We start from the raw sequence: 14,257 nt of genomic DNA, 5'->3' as shown, positions 1-14,257 counted from the left end.
CCTAAGCAGCGACCCTCTTCAGTCCTGCGTCTGTAGGAGCAGTGTTTCTCAAACTGGTACTCGGGAACCTCAGACGGCCCATGTTTTTGCTTCCTGCCGGGCAGTCCACATTTCTGCTCCCTCCCTCTTTTTTAAAATGTATATTTTACATGTTCTTTGGGTGTCTGATGCCCTTCTAATAATCAGCCTTTTACTTGGTACTGGAAACATTTTCAGATTTTTGGAATTGCCCTTTCATTTTGTGCAAATGTTCAGCAGGTTTATGGAAGTCAGATAATTATGATGTAAAAAAAATCTCAATGATCCTCGAGAGATCAACAGGCCACTCCTGATGTTGGACAAATACCACCTTGATTACAAATGGATTTGCATTGTGTCTGTGTGTGTAAAGGTCCAGCTTTTCAGGCTGCTTAATGGCAGGAAGTATTAAATATGCTGCAAAGAACATTTCAGACAGTATATCACTCTCTTTGGAGGATCTTTATGACAATGTGTTTAATATTTCTATCCCCAAAATACACCAGAGGTAGCAGTACTGCATTTGTTTCTTCTTGTAACATTTTTGGATATTGGTAGAGGACTTCTCTACCAATTTCCATCATCAATTTTTAAAACTTGCCTGTAAAGGAACATACCCACCCCTGCCATTACGGAGACAGCCAGGCGGCCTCTGTCTGCCTTTAGCTATCGGGGGTGGAGATGCTTTAGGGCCCGGATGGAGTCCCGCCACTGAACCTGCCAGCAAGCTGCCTGCCTCATCTGTGCCTCCATCTCCTCCTTTGCCCAGCTCAGCTCCTCCTGGAATCGCTGCTCGAAACGCTGTGTGACGGCACAGACAAAACGGCCCATCAGGAAGAGCCCCTGCTATCCCCCGAGCTCGGGACGCACGGCTGTACAAATGGCTTCCAGATGCTTGCTTGACGATACCTGGTAGACGGCCTCGCTGGCCTCCACGGTCTTTCGGTGAGCCAGGCTTGCTTTGGCAGCCGTGTTGGCGCTGTCGCTTCTGCACGTTTGTTCCAAAGGGGCTTCAGAAGCCGGCTGCAGATATCCAAGCCCTGGCCAGGTTCTGTCACAGAGAAACGTCACTCAGCACTCAAGTGACAGCAGGAAGTCTTACAGGCTAGAATTTAGTGGAAAGAACTAAAGCCAGCTGAGGACACTCGGAACTTGGGCTGATTCAACAATGTGCACCGTATTACTCTGAACACTGATATTTTAAGTTAATGTTAAATTCATGTTACATCTGTATTTTGGTGGTGTATGAATGCAGTTCTACAATATTCAACAAAATTCTGCAAGGCACATCAACTCACCTGAAAGCTTTTTGCATCGGAATACTTTCCCCAGAAACCTTTGCAAGGAGTATCGTAGTGGCGGTCTGCTGCATACCTAAAGAGAGAGAGAGAGAGAGAGAACAGCTCTTGTGGGGACAGAGTATCTGGAAAATTATTCAAGTCTGTTGTAAAATGATTTAGCTTAGCTTTGACAGAAAAAATCTAGCACACTGTCATGGTAAGCATAGCAATGTAAATTCTGTACCGCATCACCCCAAATGCTGCACTTGGTGTGCTCCTAGGAGGCTGCCAATGAGAAATGCCCCATGTTTCAATTCACCAATGAAAATCCAAAGGGATAACGTGACATACGTTCAGCTTGAAGCTCGTCCACAGTCAGGAGGCTGTCCACCTGCTGGAGCAGCTTCTCTGTCAGTGAGGCGAGTGCTGCCACAAACTCATCCCCATGTCTTGTCACACAGGCCTAGGGGAAGGGGGCAGCCGGTGGCACCCATCAGTTCAGTACTGTTGGTCCAGACCAACGACAGCTACTCCTACATCAATGCAGCTGCTTTGCTGTCACACAGTGATGTCAACCTGACCTGCAGTTCTTGCTTCGTGCTCTGGATGGCGCTGGTCTCCTCCCTCTGGCGTTCCTCCTCAGCCAGTAGGAGGGTCTCCAGCTCTTCCTGGAAGGCAGGGTGACTCAACGGGGGGGACAGGCGCCTGTTGTGCTCTGTCTGTAGGAAGATGACGGCATAAATGTTGGCTAGTGCCAAATACAAATCATGCTTTTGACCTTTAATCTAGTCAGTTGCAAAGTTCTTTAACTACTAAAATCAGTAAAATGGAGAAAATAAATGTCAAAGCTGGAACAATTTGGGCCAGTCAGCCCATTTACGTTCCAGCTGGGTTCTCAACCTCAATGAAGACATCAAGACAGACAGGGCAACACTGGTGATACACTGACAACTCCATAAACCTTACAGAACATCTCAGGACACCCAAAAATCATGCAAGGTGTAGAGGTAGCTGACTTGTGTACCTTCCGGTCCTCGTGGGTTTGCAGGACTGCCTTCAGGTGCTCTCGGATCTGCGTGGTATCCTGGTCCAGTGCCTTTATGTGCCATTTTCCCAGGTGGGACATCACTGCCTCTAGCACCTGGGCCAAATGCCCCTCAAAGTCCCTCAGCTGTATATAGAACTCTGTAAGGTGAAAGAGGTGCCCAGGTCCTTGTCGTTTAAGTGGCTAGAAAACGTCCAAAATCAGTCATGAATGTGATGGAGTCTCTCGCTGGATGCTTGGCGAGAGCAGGCAGACCTTGGAGATGGCTTCTGCGGTGGTTCTCTGCCTGGCTGCAGTAGAGCAGCAGCTTGCGGTTGACCTGCTCGGCGCACAGCTCAAAGGTCTCCGGAAGCCTCTCCAGCCGCGAGACAGGCCCATGCTCCTTCTTGTAGAATTCCTGCTCGGAGAACACGGAAAAGCCAACGTGACCTCAGTGCACTCCGACGCCCTCACGCAGCACGGCCGTGCTACTGCATGATGTATTTATGGCCGTGAGGGAGAAGAATCACGTGTTACCTCTGCCACCAGGAGCAGATGATCATTTGCCTTCCACAGGATGTTGACGATCAGACCTTTAAAAGTAGCACTGAAACAACCCTGTGTTTAGTCTTAACCAAACAGCATGTGACCTACAATGCCGGTGTAGGATTAAATGCACCGAAAGGTCACTTGTGACTCAACTTACACGCCCTGCTCCACTGGTTTGGAACCGAACACCTGGAATCTCTTATCGAAGCGTGTGGGTTTGGAGAACCTCTTCACTCTACACACCCCATAACATCAGTAAATTAACATGAAATGCAAGAAAGAAGCCATTCTTCTCTAGACACTAGCCGGCATTCCAGATACGGCCATTTCGTGAAGGTGTTGGGGAAAGTCAACTGATAGCTTTAGTACTTGAGCCTAAGCCTGAAATCAAAGACTCAAAAGAGTCTCATTTCTGACACCAGCAGAGAGTTGACTTCTGACCTTTGTCTAGAGGGGGATTTCCTCCATGTGGTGTCAAGTGGGGGCAGACTGCCCCAGGCACACTGCTGCTGACTGACTGCCACTAGGGGGAGACAGTCAGTAATAATGCAGCTAGAATATATCTGGGACATTCATTGTAGGGTGGTATTCTGTATTATGGAGGGAGTCCCCCACCTGAGCGGACGTGGAAGCCTTTCTGTGGGGTGCTGGCCTGAGATTCTTGGCGGTCTTTCAGCTTGGCCATCCTGTGAGATGGTCAAAAAGTGATTCTTGGTATTATCCAGCTCAGTGTCTCTCAACCTGGTTCTCGGGGACCCCCAGACAGTTCACATTTTTGCTCCCTACCAGGAGCTGGGAGGAAGCAAAAATGTGGAATGTCTGGCAGGGAACTGGGAGGGAGCAAATACCAGGAGCGTTTGGGGATCCCAGAGCACCGGGTTGTGAAACACCGATCAAAATAATATATAATGGCCATGAAATGGGCAAGCATCCTGTTCAGGGTATACCCCTCGAGGATGGATGTATGAAAGGATGGACAGAGGAAAGGATGGACGGATGGATATCACACCCCCTTACCGTAGGAGTTCCTGGACCACGCCCACTGCCGCATCCTTGCCTGAAGCCACGCCCACACGGCTAGGCTGGATGAGGCCTTCAGGAGAGGGGCTGAAGCTCGTGGAGGACGGCCTCTGGTGTGGGGAAAGTGGTGCCGTGTCGGTCATGACGGGTTCCTGTAACCAATAAACAGTCAGCTCGTTAACACTGGGGTCGTCCTCTTACGGCAACGGGCGAAACGCAGCATCCAGCAAAGAAAACAATCTAGAATATATTCGAAAGAATGAGAGAGCCTCACTGGAGAACAGCGCAGGTATTGGAATCTGTCACTCAGCTCTTTGTTGACTGACCATGTGTAAGACATGAGGTCCTGTTCAGTCACTGCCTGTAGGGGGCGGAATGCAGCATGTACATCCACTTATCCATCAACACATAACACGGTGATGGCTACAGCAGAAACACTACCGCTTCAGCTGCACCAGGTCTGGTGTGTGCGTCTATCATCCTTTCCAGCTCTACCAGCATGCTGCAGAGCCGTCTCTTCTGCATATCGCTCCGTGCTACCTGTGGAACGGACCAATCAGAATCAGCTCTACTGGCCATGTGCTTCACAAAGAAGAGCAATTCCTTTCTGGTTGGTTTGGCACCATGAACACTAATGGTGGATATAATGAGGACAGGAAACGTGCAATGCGGACGAGGAGCGAAGACGAGATGAGGAGGAGGGAGGCAGATGTTAACACTAATTAATAATGAATTAGTCTCAAAGTACAAATAGGGCAAATTAACAGTTCAGTTCACATTGTGTATCATTTTGTACAGTACTGTGCATTAGTCTTGGCTAGTCAGAAAATGTGTAAATGATCATATTGGTGTATAGATGACATGATGTCGAAGTGTTTAGCTCTCCATATATCAGTAATTCTTTGGAGAACAGAAGAAATTCTTGTTAGTTTTTATTGTGTTACTGTTAATTTGCATGTATTCTAATGCTAACATTTCTTAATTTGTTTTTCTAAGCAAATATACACACATCACCCAGATAAATGGCTTTGAAACACTTTGACTTCTGCACAGTGCTGTACATCAGCCTGATAGTGTCGAAGAGATTAGGCGTCTCTGTGGAAATGAGATGTCGGCGTACCTCACTCTCAATCTGGACCTGCGTGGAGGTGGGAACGCGGCGAAGCTTCTCCAAAAACCTCAAATCCGCAGCTAGAAACTGGAACCTGTCCTGAAATTTGTTCGTCGAATCTTTGGCCTTTACAGGAAAAAGAAAAAAAATTAATGAAGATCCAGAGATTGACAAAGAAGGACCTGCAAACGGAAATGCTTTACCTGCTGCAGGCACTGGGACTCATTCTTTTCTGAGTTGACTGCGATGGCCTCTTCTGTAGAGTCGATACGCGTGGCCAGCTTCTCCAGTTGCTTGTGGTACAACTCCATCTCTTTGGGGGTGAAGTTCCCACCTTCTGAAAACAACCTAGAAGCAAGAAGAGACTCTCACAAATCCCAATAAAGACGACAGCGTTTAAGTTTTAATATTAAAAGTCAAAACTGAGGATGTTCTAATGAAGGCAGTTAACACCAAGATTATGGGGTGCCAGTGTCCTAAGGACAGCCAATCAGTACAGTTTAAGGCAGAAATAATTATCTTTCAAGCAGGTATACTAAGCTTTTGGGCAGTCCTATATCATTTGCTAAGTGAAGAAACAAACAAAAAAAATTGCTAGAACCATAACTGGTATTGAGTCAAACAAATCAAAATAATTCAAGATTCAAGAAGATTTGTCATTATGCACAGTGAAACTGCAATTGCGTCAACCATGGATGGTGCATTTATTTTAAAACTTTACAAGAATAAATAAAACAGAAATATTTGAAAATAAAAATATTTATAAAATAAAGCTGATCTTCGCAAAGCAGGAGGGATAAGACATCTACCTGAATGATCTCATGAACTGGGCACTGGTTTGCCTCAGTGTCGCCATTTTCCGCTCCATTTCCTCCCTGAAGTGTCTGTGTTCCGTCTGGATGCGTAACGTGTGCTTCTCCAGCTGAGACTGCAGGCAGTTACGCAGCTGCAGCAGACTACAGTAACGAAGACGGGAGACAGTGATTCAGAGAGGCGGAGGCTGCCTGGGAACCGAAGACAGAAAGCTGAATGACTGCCGTACGCAGGTGGCCACTGTCCCAGCATCCACCCGCCTCGCCCAGCATCCACCCGCCACTGTCCCAGCATCCACCCGCCACTGTCCCAGCATCCACCCGCCACTGTCCCAGCATCCACCCGCCTCTGTCCCAGCATCCACCCGCCTCGCCCAGCATCCACCCGCCACTGTCCCAGCATCCACCAGCCTCACATATTGGAGCTGGTGGCCAAGCTGAATTTGTCCTCCATGCTGTAGACCTGAGTCAGGAATTCCTCAGTCTGCTTCCGTTGCTGTGTTAGCAGGTCCTGTAGGTCAGTCCTGGACTGGCTGAGGGACAGTAAGACCGCTTTGCAGTGTCGGTCCACTCGCTCTTGGTGGAGCACCAGCTCCTCTGGGTGGAGATGGCAGGAGAAGCTTAATGACCTTGGCCTGCCCGTGACTAACAGGACAGCAGCACTGGGCACTGGAGCTGGAGAGGGATGACTGACCGGCTCGGGCATCGTGGACGTCCCTCTCCACGCTCTGAACCCGCGTTTCGTGGAGACGCAGCCGAAGGTCCAGCTCAGCCCGCAGCTCCTCCTTTTTTGTCGCCACGACGTCCGTCGCCTTTGTCAGGGCCGTGTGATACCACTCTTCTAGGTGGTTAAAGAATGCCACACGCACACTACAGGACAAAGGAAACATAGCGAACATCAAACAGGCAAGCAGCTGAACAGCACTTTGCACTTACAATTCAAGACAGGAACCGATCACAGACATCAATTTATTATGCTATCAAATTAACGATTCATTTTAAATGCTTTCCAAACAATTAGCTATATTCAGCAGAGTCCTGTTTACTACGGGAGTGCAATATGGTTGAGCTGAGCAGATCATCCATCCATCCATACATCTGCCCGCTTATCCAGGATAGGGATCTGAGGAGCCTGTAGCCAGACCCATGCAGCACAGGACACATGGCAAACGATAGTTCCTGAATAGGACGGCAGGTCCCTCACAGGGCACATTTTATATTATACATACCTGTGCGTATGAGTGTGTGTGTTTATACATACATTAGCATTAATAGCCCACTTACTCGTCTTGTAGCTGCTCCCAGAAGCTGCTGGGATAAACCAGCAGCCCCACCTCCGGCAGAGATGGGCCCTTCTCCTCCCACTGAAACGTCCTGGAACTCGCATGATACGTGTTGCCTCTGGAAGTTGTGAAGACTCGCGTCAGAGGGGCGCTGGACCCCTGTTCAGAATCCGTGCCATCCTAAATCAAAGTGAAAGATTTGGATGTATGTACAGAGTTTATACTTCGTGGTAAACACACGTATTGTCCGCAATAGACACACCTCTATGAAGAGCATGTCTGCAGGCGACTGTGGGTATTCAGTAGCCAGAGTCCTGCTCTGATCAGTAGGTCTGCGGCTTCCCATCTGACCGCTTGCATCTACAAAAAATGCAGCAAACGTTTAGCGTGGCGCAGAAAATGCGTGCATGTGCGAAGGACTAAAAATCTTGCAAGACACCACCTCACTTTAGAGATGCACACTCACCAAGTCTGACTGAGGGAAAATAACGACGCAGATCTTCAGAGTCCTAAAGGAGAGAGTCTGACTGTTTGTAGAGCAACAGATTCACTGATGACGTGTGACTCACTGCCTCAGCTTTGCATTAGTTTATCTGAGGTGTTGCGCAGAGGAGGAGCAGTGCGAAGGGGGGCAATACCATGTGGAAGGGGGGCAGTACCATGTGGAAGGGGGGCAGTACCATGTGGAAGGGGGGCTGTACCATGTGGAAGGTCTCGTCGACGCTGAAGAACATGCTGACCACGGAGCTGTAGCAGTGCATCTCTTCCAGGATCAGGGCTGGGTGGCATTCAACAGCATCCACTTCAGCAGAATGTAAGCTGCTATACCTAAAGAGCATACTGCTGTAGGCAATCTACGTTCTTCTACGATGGTGTTTTCACAAGTGGAACAACAATCATAGAATAATTCATCTGGGATACCCATTCTTAATGTCCTCCAGGAAAAGCATGACCTTGCCCAGTGCGACCTTGAGAGCCTCTTCTGAGCTCTCCTGTCGAAGCTTGTCCGTCATCATGTCCAGGTGGGCCTCTATTTTCTGGGTGCAGTAGAAAAAGTCCCGTCCTTCACTGATGATAGATTCTCCAACAACGGCAAACACACTTCCAAAAAAGGTTCTCGCCAAACGCTTTGAGCGCACAGAAATGATCACAGAAAAACTAACATCTAAAGAACTAAGGTTACAAAGTGAGGGTATATATCTACTGCTTAGAACGCGACACGGCGTAGCTGAATCCCCAGATTGGCGCTGAAACTCTCCTCGGAGACCCCCCCAGACGGTCCACATTCTTGCTCCCTCCCACCTCCCAGAGCAAAAACGTGGGCTGTCTGCAGGGCCCGGATCAGCAGTTTGAGAAACACTGACCTAGATTGCCAGGTCCTGATGGTGGCGGGCATGGCTAGACTCGAGGCTTGACCAGTTCTCACACTGGTGGACGTGGCTAAACAGCCTCCTCACCTGGTTCTCACGCTGGTGGGCCTGACGCACCTCCTCCAGTTGGACCTTCAGCTGCCGGTCTGCCCTCTGCAGCCGAGCAGTGTGCACCTCCCACAGCTCTGCGGCTCCTCTCATGAACCTGAAGAGCGACTGGCTCACTGCGGCAGCTCTCCTGGCCAGACACTCGAACGCTGCCTGTGGAGCAGCATCAAAACAACCAGAGTGTTTGTCACTGCAGAGAGCAGCAAAACAACCAGAGTGTTTGTCACTGCAGAGAGCATCAAAACAACCAGAGTGTTTGTCACTGCAGAGAGCATCAAAACAACCAGAGTGTTTGTCACTGCAGAGAGCAGCAAAACAACCAGAGTGTTTTTCACTGCAGAGAGCAGCAAAACAACCAGAGTGTTTGTCAGTGCAGAGAGCAGCAAAATGTCACTGTAGCAGCACTTCAGCCAGCAGTACAGCTTACTGTATAAGCATAAACAAGGACATGGATAGATACAGGAGTACACATACACGTATGACACCAAGTCTGTGTACAGGATTGGTGGAGATAGTGTGAAATGGTAACTGGGCAAAATAGCAAAGGTGCAAATTGCAGAATGAATTACACTTGGACCCGTACAGCTCAGTGCTCATTGGCCTGAGCAAATCAAAATGAAGGTATAAATATGATATACGAAAGTCAGCCTGTGCAGATATGAGGAGCTCAATGCTCTCATTTGAAAAAATAAATTTATTTACCATTAACATACTGATAATCATGAAATGAATGTTAAATTATCAGGAAACCAGACTGCATTTATTTAAACTGAAGACTTTTTAGAAAATATTAGAAATCTAGAAGTCTTACATGCAGAGCCTGCATCTGGTCCTCGGACCGGCTTTGGCTCTGACCCATCTGAGGCAGGAGTTCATTCTTGACAATGGCATTAACTTGGACGGCTGAAAGTCCATATTCACGAACTCCTTCCTGTGCGAGCAAAAACGGAACCACTTCACTGAATATCACCCCGTACTCTCTTCAATACTACTGACAAAAATGCAAAATTAATGTCACGACTTGAATAGGGCACGATACCTCGAATATCTGAATTTGCGCTAAGCAGTCCTGCCAAGTGCTCTCGTAATATAAACGAATTTTCTCCACCGAGTCAATATGCAGGGAATCTGAAACAGCAATAAGCAGCATAAGAATTGATGGTATTCAGTTTAAAAATTACTTCACTTTTTCCAATCTAGCTGGATTATACCGATCTCGTGGTCTTGATCAGGCGTCTGATCATGATTTCATCGGCACCTCCTGAAACAAGAACTCCAATCCCAGACCCCCCCCAATCAGTAGTTGTACTCACCAATCTGTTCATGGAGTGCAGACAGTGAGGAGTGCCACTCACTCACCAGCTCCTTCGAGCACCTGGGGGGGACCAAGGAACTGCAGAGAAACCCACAGATTAACTAAGGACAGTGCGTGATTTATGACTGGCCAAAACACCACTTCCCTTAATCCACCCAATTCTCTGTCAGTATGATGAAGACACAATATTTATAACAATAACTTTAAAAGTGAAAACTAGTTTATAATGCCGACATTTCCACCAGATTAAAAATGACTGATTTCTAGTAAAGAGTTCTATCTGATAGTGATAATGATATTTTCCATTTGCACAAGCACAAGTACAGATAGGGTCAGGCAATTCATCTAATTTTAATTTCAATTATGATTTTGGCTTCCAAAGATTATCAAAACAAAACAGCGATAAAACGATTATTATGTCGCATTTCATTTCGCAGTGATGCTCCCGTTTGCCTTGTGTAATAAATCCAGTGCACCTCTTTCCAGCTGCATTTTGTTAATTTCTCAATCGAATTATATTGAGAGTTCAAGGAAATCCACTGATAAGAAGACAAGCCTTTTAGAAAGTTCAATGAATGCATATTTGCAAAGTCTGTGAGTGATCGTGTTAAATAACTGTGGTCTCAATTATTGACCAAAAATCGAGCCATAATGGAGCAGGCCGGGTTACAGAGGAATTCTTTGGTCTTCACATCTCTCATCCTGCTTTCCTCTGAAACACACAAATATAGGTGAGGGCGAACCTAGAGGTCAGGGCACAGACAGCCATATTTGTGTAGAGCGGTCTTTAGGGGTAACGAGTGGTGATCACCCTGCTGGCCTTCGTGAGACACAGACGCAGACAGGCAGAGCCGTAACACCCCCCCCCCCCCCCCGCCCGCGCGCAGCCGTGCTCCCTCACCTGATCCCCTGCAGCTCTGTCTGGAGCTTCTGGCTGAGGTGTTCCTGCTTCGCACGCATGCTCTCCAGGGTGCCCTGCACTCCCCGAGGCTCCTGAATGAGTGGGTCGCTCATGAACTCTCTAATAAAACAGAAGGGATAGAACGGCGTGGAGCAGCTCAGCTGACCGTTAACATACTGGGAGGGTGTGGGGAGGAGCCCCAAATGGACACCCGATGGGTCACCTGAATCTGTCCACTGAGGCCTGCACCTTCAGTCTGGTCCAGTCCTGCACCTTGTCCTCCCAGTGCAGCCTGAGAAGGAGCCCCTTCTGCAGGTGCTTTTCCGTCGCTTGAAGGACAAGTCTGGCCACAGCCCGCCGATTGGCCAGTATCGCCTGATTCATCATCTGCGGGCACAAACCTCTCAGGCGAGATCTTCCTAAACTTCTCAGCACCTTAGTGACATTCTTACCATGGCTTCTCCGTCGATCAGTCGGTGGATGTCAGGGGGCATCATGTAACTGACGTCCTCTAGAAGTGCCGAATATTTCTTCAGTACTGCTGTAATCTTGGTCATATAGGCATACAAAGATCATTCAGAGCAGGAGGTACACTGACAGGTTCTCAGGCAGCTCCAGAGCCCCTCCCCCCCCCCACCTTCGTGGTCCTATCAGACTCGTACTGCCCCAGAACCGTGTCCAGCTCCATGATCCACTTCTTCTGGTCCTCTGCCTTCTCAGCAATAGTGTCCCAAAGCTGGTGCAGATCCTATCAGGGAAAGAGAGGGTATGAATAATGCTACAGTGAGCACCTCTCCTCTGATAGGTCAGTACTGTTTTCGAACAGCAGACAAATGGCTGACCTGAAGGGTATAGGTGACATCGGCATTGACAATCTTCTGCATCAGGTTCTCCATGGTCTCATCACATGCAGACATTTTACTTAGGAAGTTCTCTCCTGTCTCCCTGAGAGGTGTCTCATAACTCTGGAGGACAGAAGATGGGTAACTTGTGCGGCTCGTTGGTCTAGGGGTATGATTCTCGCTTTGGGTGCGAGAGGTCCCGGGTTCAAATCCCCGACAAGCCCATTGTTTGTGGGCAGTTGTGGCTTAATGATTAGTAAAGCACACTTTTCATTGAAAGATGACGTTTGAAAACCTCAACCAACAAGGCACCACTGAGGCACTGCTCCCTGGGTGCTGAATTAGCTGCCCCCTGCTATGTCACAAATGGGTTAAATGACACATTTTGTTGTTGTGCTGTGGTGTGTCAACAATGACCACTGATCACTTAACTCTAACTTCAAAACCCATCACCGTCGTTATCATTTGCTCTAAAGTCAGTGTTGGAATTCCTCCAGAATGTTCTGTCTTCTATCTTAGATTTCCCAATTGCATTTTCATCGACATTATAGTTTGATAAAAACCCACGCTGTGTCAAATTTCATTACGTCAATAAATCAGTGTTCCTAATTCCAGTCCCAGAGAGCCAGTCTATAACACAGCTTACAGATTTCCCTGCTCAGCAACTCATACTAAGCCTGACAACTGGCTGATGAGCAAGGAAATCTGCAAACTGAGCTGCAGACTGGCCCTGAAGGACCGGAAGTGGGGGAATCCTGCAATAAACACAACACTGTGACTCAGATTAACTCCCTGCCTCAAAGTGTACAGCGCTATAGATAAACATGCTCCATCCATCTTGGGTGTGAGAGCTGCACTGTAAGTCAGCCTCCTATCTGAACAGCAAGACTGTTCATCAAACCCGTTTACCTCACTGACAGAGGCCAGGTCCCTCTGCAGCTCAGCCATCGCCTGCGTGTGCCGCTTCAGTCGCCTTTCCAGCAGACGCTCATTGATATCAGAGCCCACTTTTTCGGCCACTGTGGGAAGGCTTGGGTGAGCAGGAGGGTCACACACAATCAGCAAATACTACATTTATACTGGCTTTGTAAGAACGTTACCGTGTTTACACCCCTGAAGTCATCTTTATTATTTTTCATTCACGACACTACAGTTATTTAACCAATTTAACGTATCGTTATGTAAATACTATATTGCATATGTATATAAATATACATAAAGGCTCTCACCAACAACATCAGGCAGGGTTTCTTCTTCTTCCGTGGCGTTTTTAAGCGACCGGGACGCGGCACACGCCCGATCCCTTTGAACATGAGCACACACACGCTCGTTACAGTGCATACTGCCATATCTCCGGGCTTCCTTCTTTAATAACAGTGCCTTGTCCGTTCGGACCCGTACCAGCTGCGGCCGTCGTCTGAGCGCTCGGTGCCGGCGCGGGTCCCGAAGCCCGGCCCCGGCGGAGTGGCGCTGTCCTGGAGCGGAACCCCCGCGGTAGCCGCGCGTCTCCTCCGGGACTCGTGCAGAGCCATGGACAGCTTAACCTTAAGCAAGACACGGGCCTGTATCTACACCAACAGCTCGATACATGTGTGGTATCTATAGGTTGCGTTATAAAACAGTTAAAAACGTAAAGTTAACCTGTGCGTCAAACATTTGCCGGTAGACTTTCCCACGGGGGACGACACGGATCTCCGCCATCCTGCGGGAGACGGTGTCTCTCAGGTCAGCAGCGGAATGTGTCCGGGAGCTGCGAAGCATCAGTTTACAGCAGGGCTACACTGGACGTAATAATCGGCGTGGAAGGGTGTTTTACTGAAGAGGCTAAAGATGACAAAGATATACTTAAGATTTGTCTTAATTGTTTTCAATATTTGAATCCCATTTGAATCTGGCAAGCTTAATTACATTTAAAACGTGTCACTACACATCAGGTTGATGGTGTTTCTAATGCTGAGACTCACCGTGCTACGTCCACTGCTGCATGAAAGTTTTCGACGTCTGTAATCAGCTAGTGCCACGATGCTGTCCGGTAGTTCCCGGTACTGTCCGGTGCTGCTCGGTACTCGGCCCTCTTGGCTACGCCGCTGTTTGTGGTTTCCATGGAAACGCTATGCCATTCGTGAGCGCGTTACGATCGACAAAATGCGCCTGCGCCATGTAGAGTCCTCATTCACGCGGACGTCCCGCAGCTGGGCTGTCAAACGTGCAGCCCAGAATGTGGTTTTATAATGCAAGTACAAATTTGAAATTGAAATAAAATCCCTGCTATTCTTAGTTTTCCCACTTGGTGGAGCACTACAGTACTAAAGAAATATCATGCTCACCTCTTAGGAATACAATGGCCTACAGGGATAAATAATAGCTTAATGGTGGATATACTTTCCCTCACGTTTTTTTTTTCCCACTGAACATCCCCAGTAAAAACTATGGCCAGTTGAGCAAAGTCATGACAAAAAATGAGCAAAGTTAGAGAAAAAAAATAGTTCAGTACATCAGTGCAGAATATAAACATGCATTTCATTTCTCTTTGCTTAGGCATCTACTAAATGAATGTCCGACTTCTTATATCCAGATTGCAGACACTTTTCATTCCAGTAAAGTCCTACTATGGCCTGCTTTGA

General features: G+C 47.9%; 1 protein-coding gene across 4 annotated transcripts; it reads right to left on the bottom strand.

The window, feature by feature from the left end:
* Nucleotides 1-465: 465 nt before the first annotated feature.
* ccdc180 (coiled-coil domain containing 180) lies at nucleotides 466-13,842 on the bottom strand. 4 transcript variants are annotated; one of them, XM_023812497.2, is made up of 38 exons: nucleotides 13,598-13,842; nucleotides 13,275-13,414; nucleotides 13,035-13,177; nucleotides 12,863-12,936; nucleotides 12,543-12,652; nucleotides 11,634-11,756; nucleotides 11,429-11,539; nucleotides 11,244-11,339; nucleotides 11,015-11,178; nucleotides 10,792-10,911; nucleotides 9,889-9,968; nucleotides 9,615-9,703; nucleotides 9,387-9,506; nucleotides 8,555-8,728; nucleotides 8,019-8,134; nucleotides 7,799-7,925; nucleotides 7,564-7,606; nucleotides 7,360-7,457; nucleotides 7,099-7,277; nucleotides 6,509-6,684; nucleotides 6,231-6,411; nucleotides 5,812-5,958; nucleotides 5,206-5,350; nucleotides 5,012-5,128; nucleotides 4,333-4,431; nucleotides 4,166-4,252; nucleotides 3,889-4,043; nucleotides 3,487-3,557; nucleotides 3,313-3,394; nucleotides 3,029-3,106; nucleotides 2,860-2,929; nucleotides 2,599-2,740; nucleotides 2,323-2,483; nucleotides 1,880-2,017; nucleotides 1,650-1,761; nucleotides 1,317-1,392; nucleotides 928-1,069; nucleotides 466-819 (listed from the first exon to the last, which is right to left on the bottom strand). In XM_023812497.2, the coding sequence occupies exons 2-38, from the start codon at nucleotides 13,392-13,394 to the stop codon at nucleotides 685-687; spliced, it is 4,401 nt and encodes a 1,466-aa protein (XP_023668265.2). In that variant the 5' UTR covers nucleotides 13,395-13,414; nucleotides 13,598-13,842; the 3' UTR covers nucleotides 466-684. The 4 variants fall into 4 exon arrangements, with proteins under 4 accessions (XP_023668265.2, XP_023668266.2, XP_023668264.2 ...); XM_023812498.2 differs by having other exon boundaries at nucleotides 13,275-13,383; XM_023812496.2 differs by lacking the exon at nucleotides 13,598-13,842 and having other exon boundaries at nucleotides 13,275-13,583.
* Between the last annotated feature and the right edge of the window lie 415 nt (nucleotides 13,843-14,257).

The sequence above is a fragment of the Paramormyrops kingsleyae genome, chromosome 25 (assembly GCF_048594095.1).
Source record: "Paramormyrops kingsleyae isolate MSU_618 chromosome 25, PKINGS_0.4, whole genome shotgun sequence".
In the NCBI taxonomy this organism is placed as follows: domain Eukaryota; kingdom Metazoa; phylum Chordata; class Actinopteri; order Osteoglossiformes; family Mormyridae; genus Paramormyrops; species Paramormyrops kingsleyae.
Note: the sequence above shows the minus strand (reverse complement) of the source record. Positions and strands in the feature narration are given on the sequence as shown.

Excerpts from the sequence above, each read along its gene's own strand:
- ccdc180 (XM_023812497.2), bottom strand. The coding sequence starts at position 13,394 with ATGCTTCGCAGCTCCCGGACACATTCCGCTGCTGACCTGAGAGACACC. Across the intron at positions 11,340-11,428 it reads AGTCTGATAGGACCACGAAG|ATTACAGCAGTACTGAAGAA; the intron begins GTGGGGGGGGGG and ends TATATGACCAAG. Across the intron at positions 4,253-4,332 it reads GACCTGGTGCAGCTGAAGCG|GCAGTGACTGAACAGGACCT; the intron begins GTAGTGTTTCTG and ends CGCCCCCTACAG.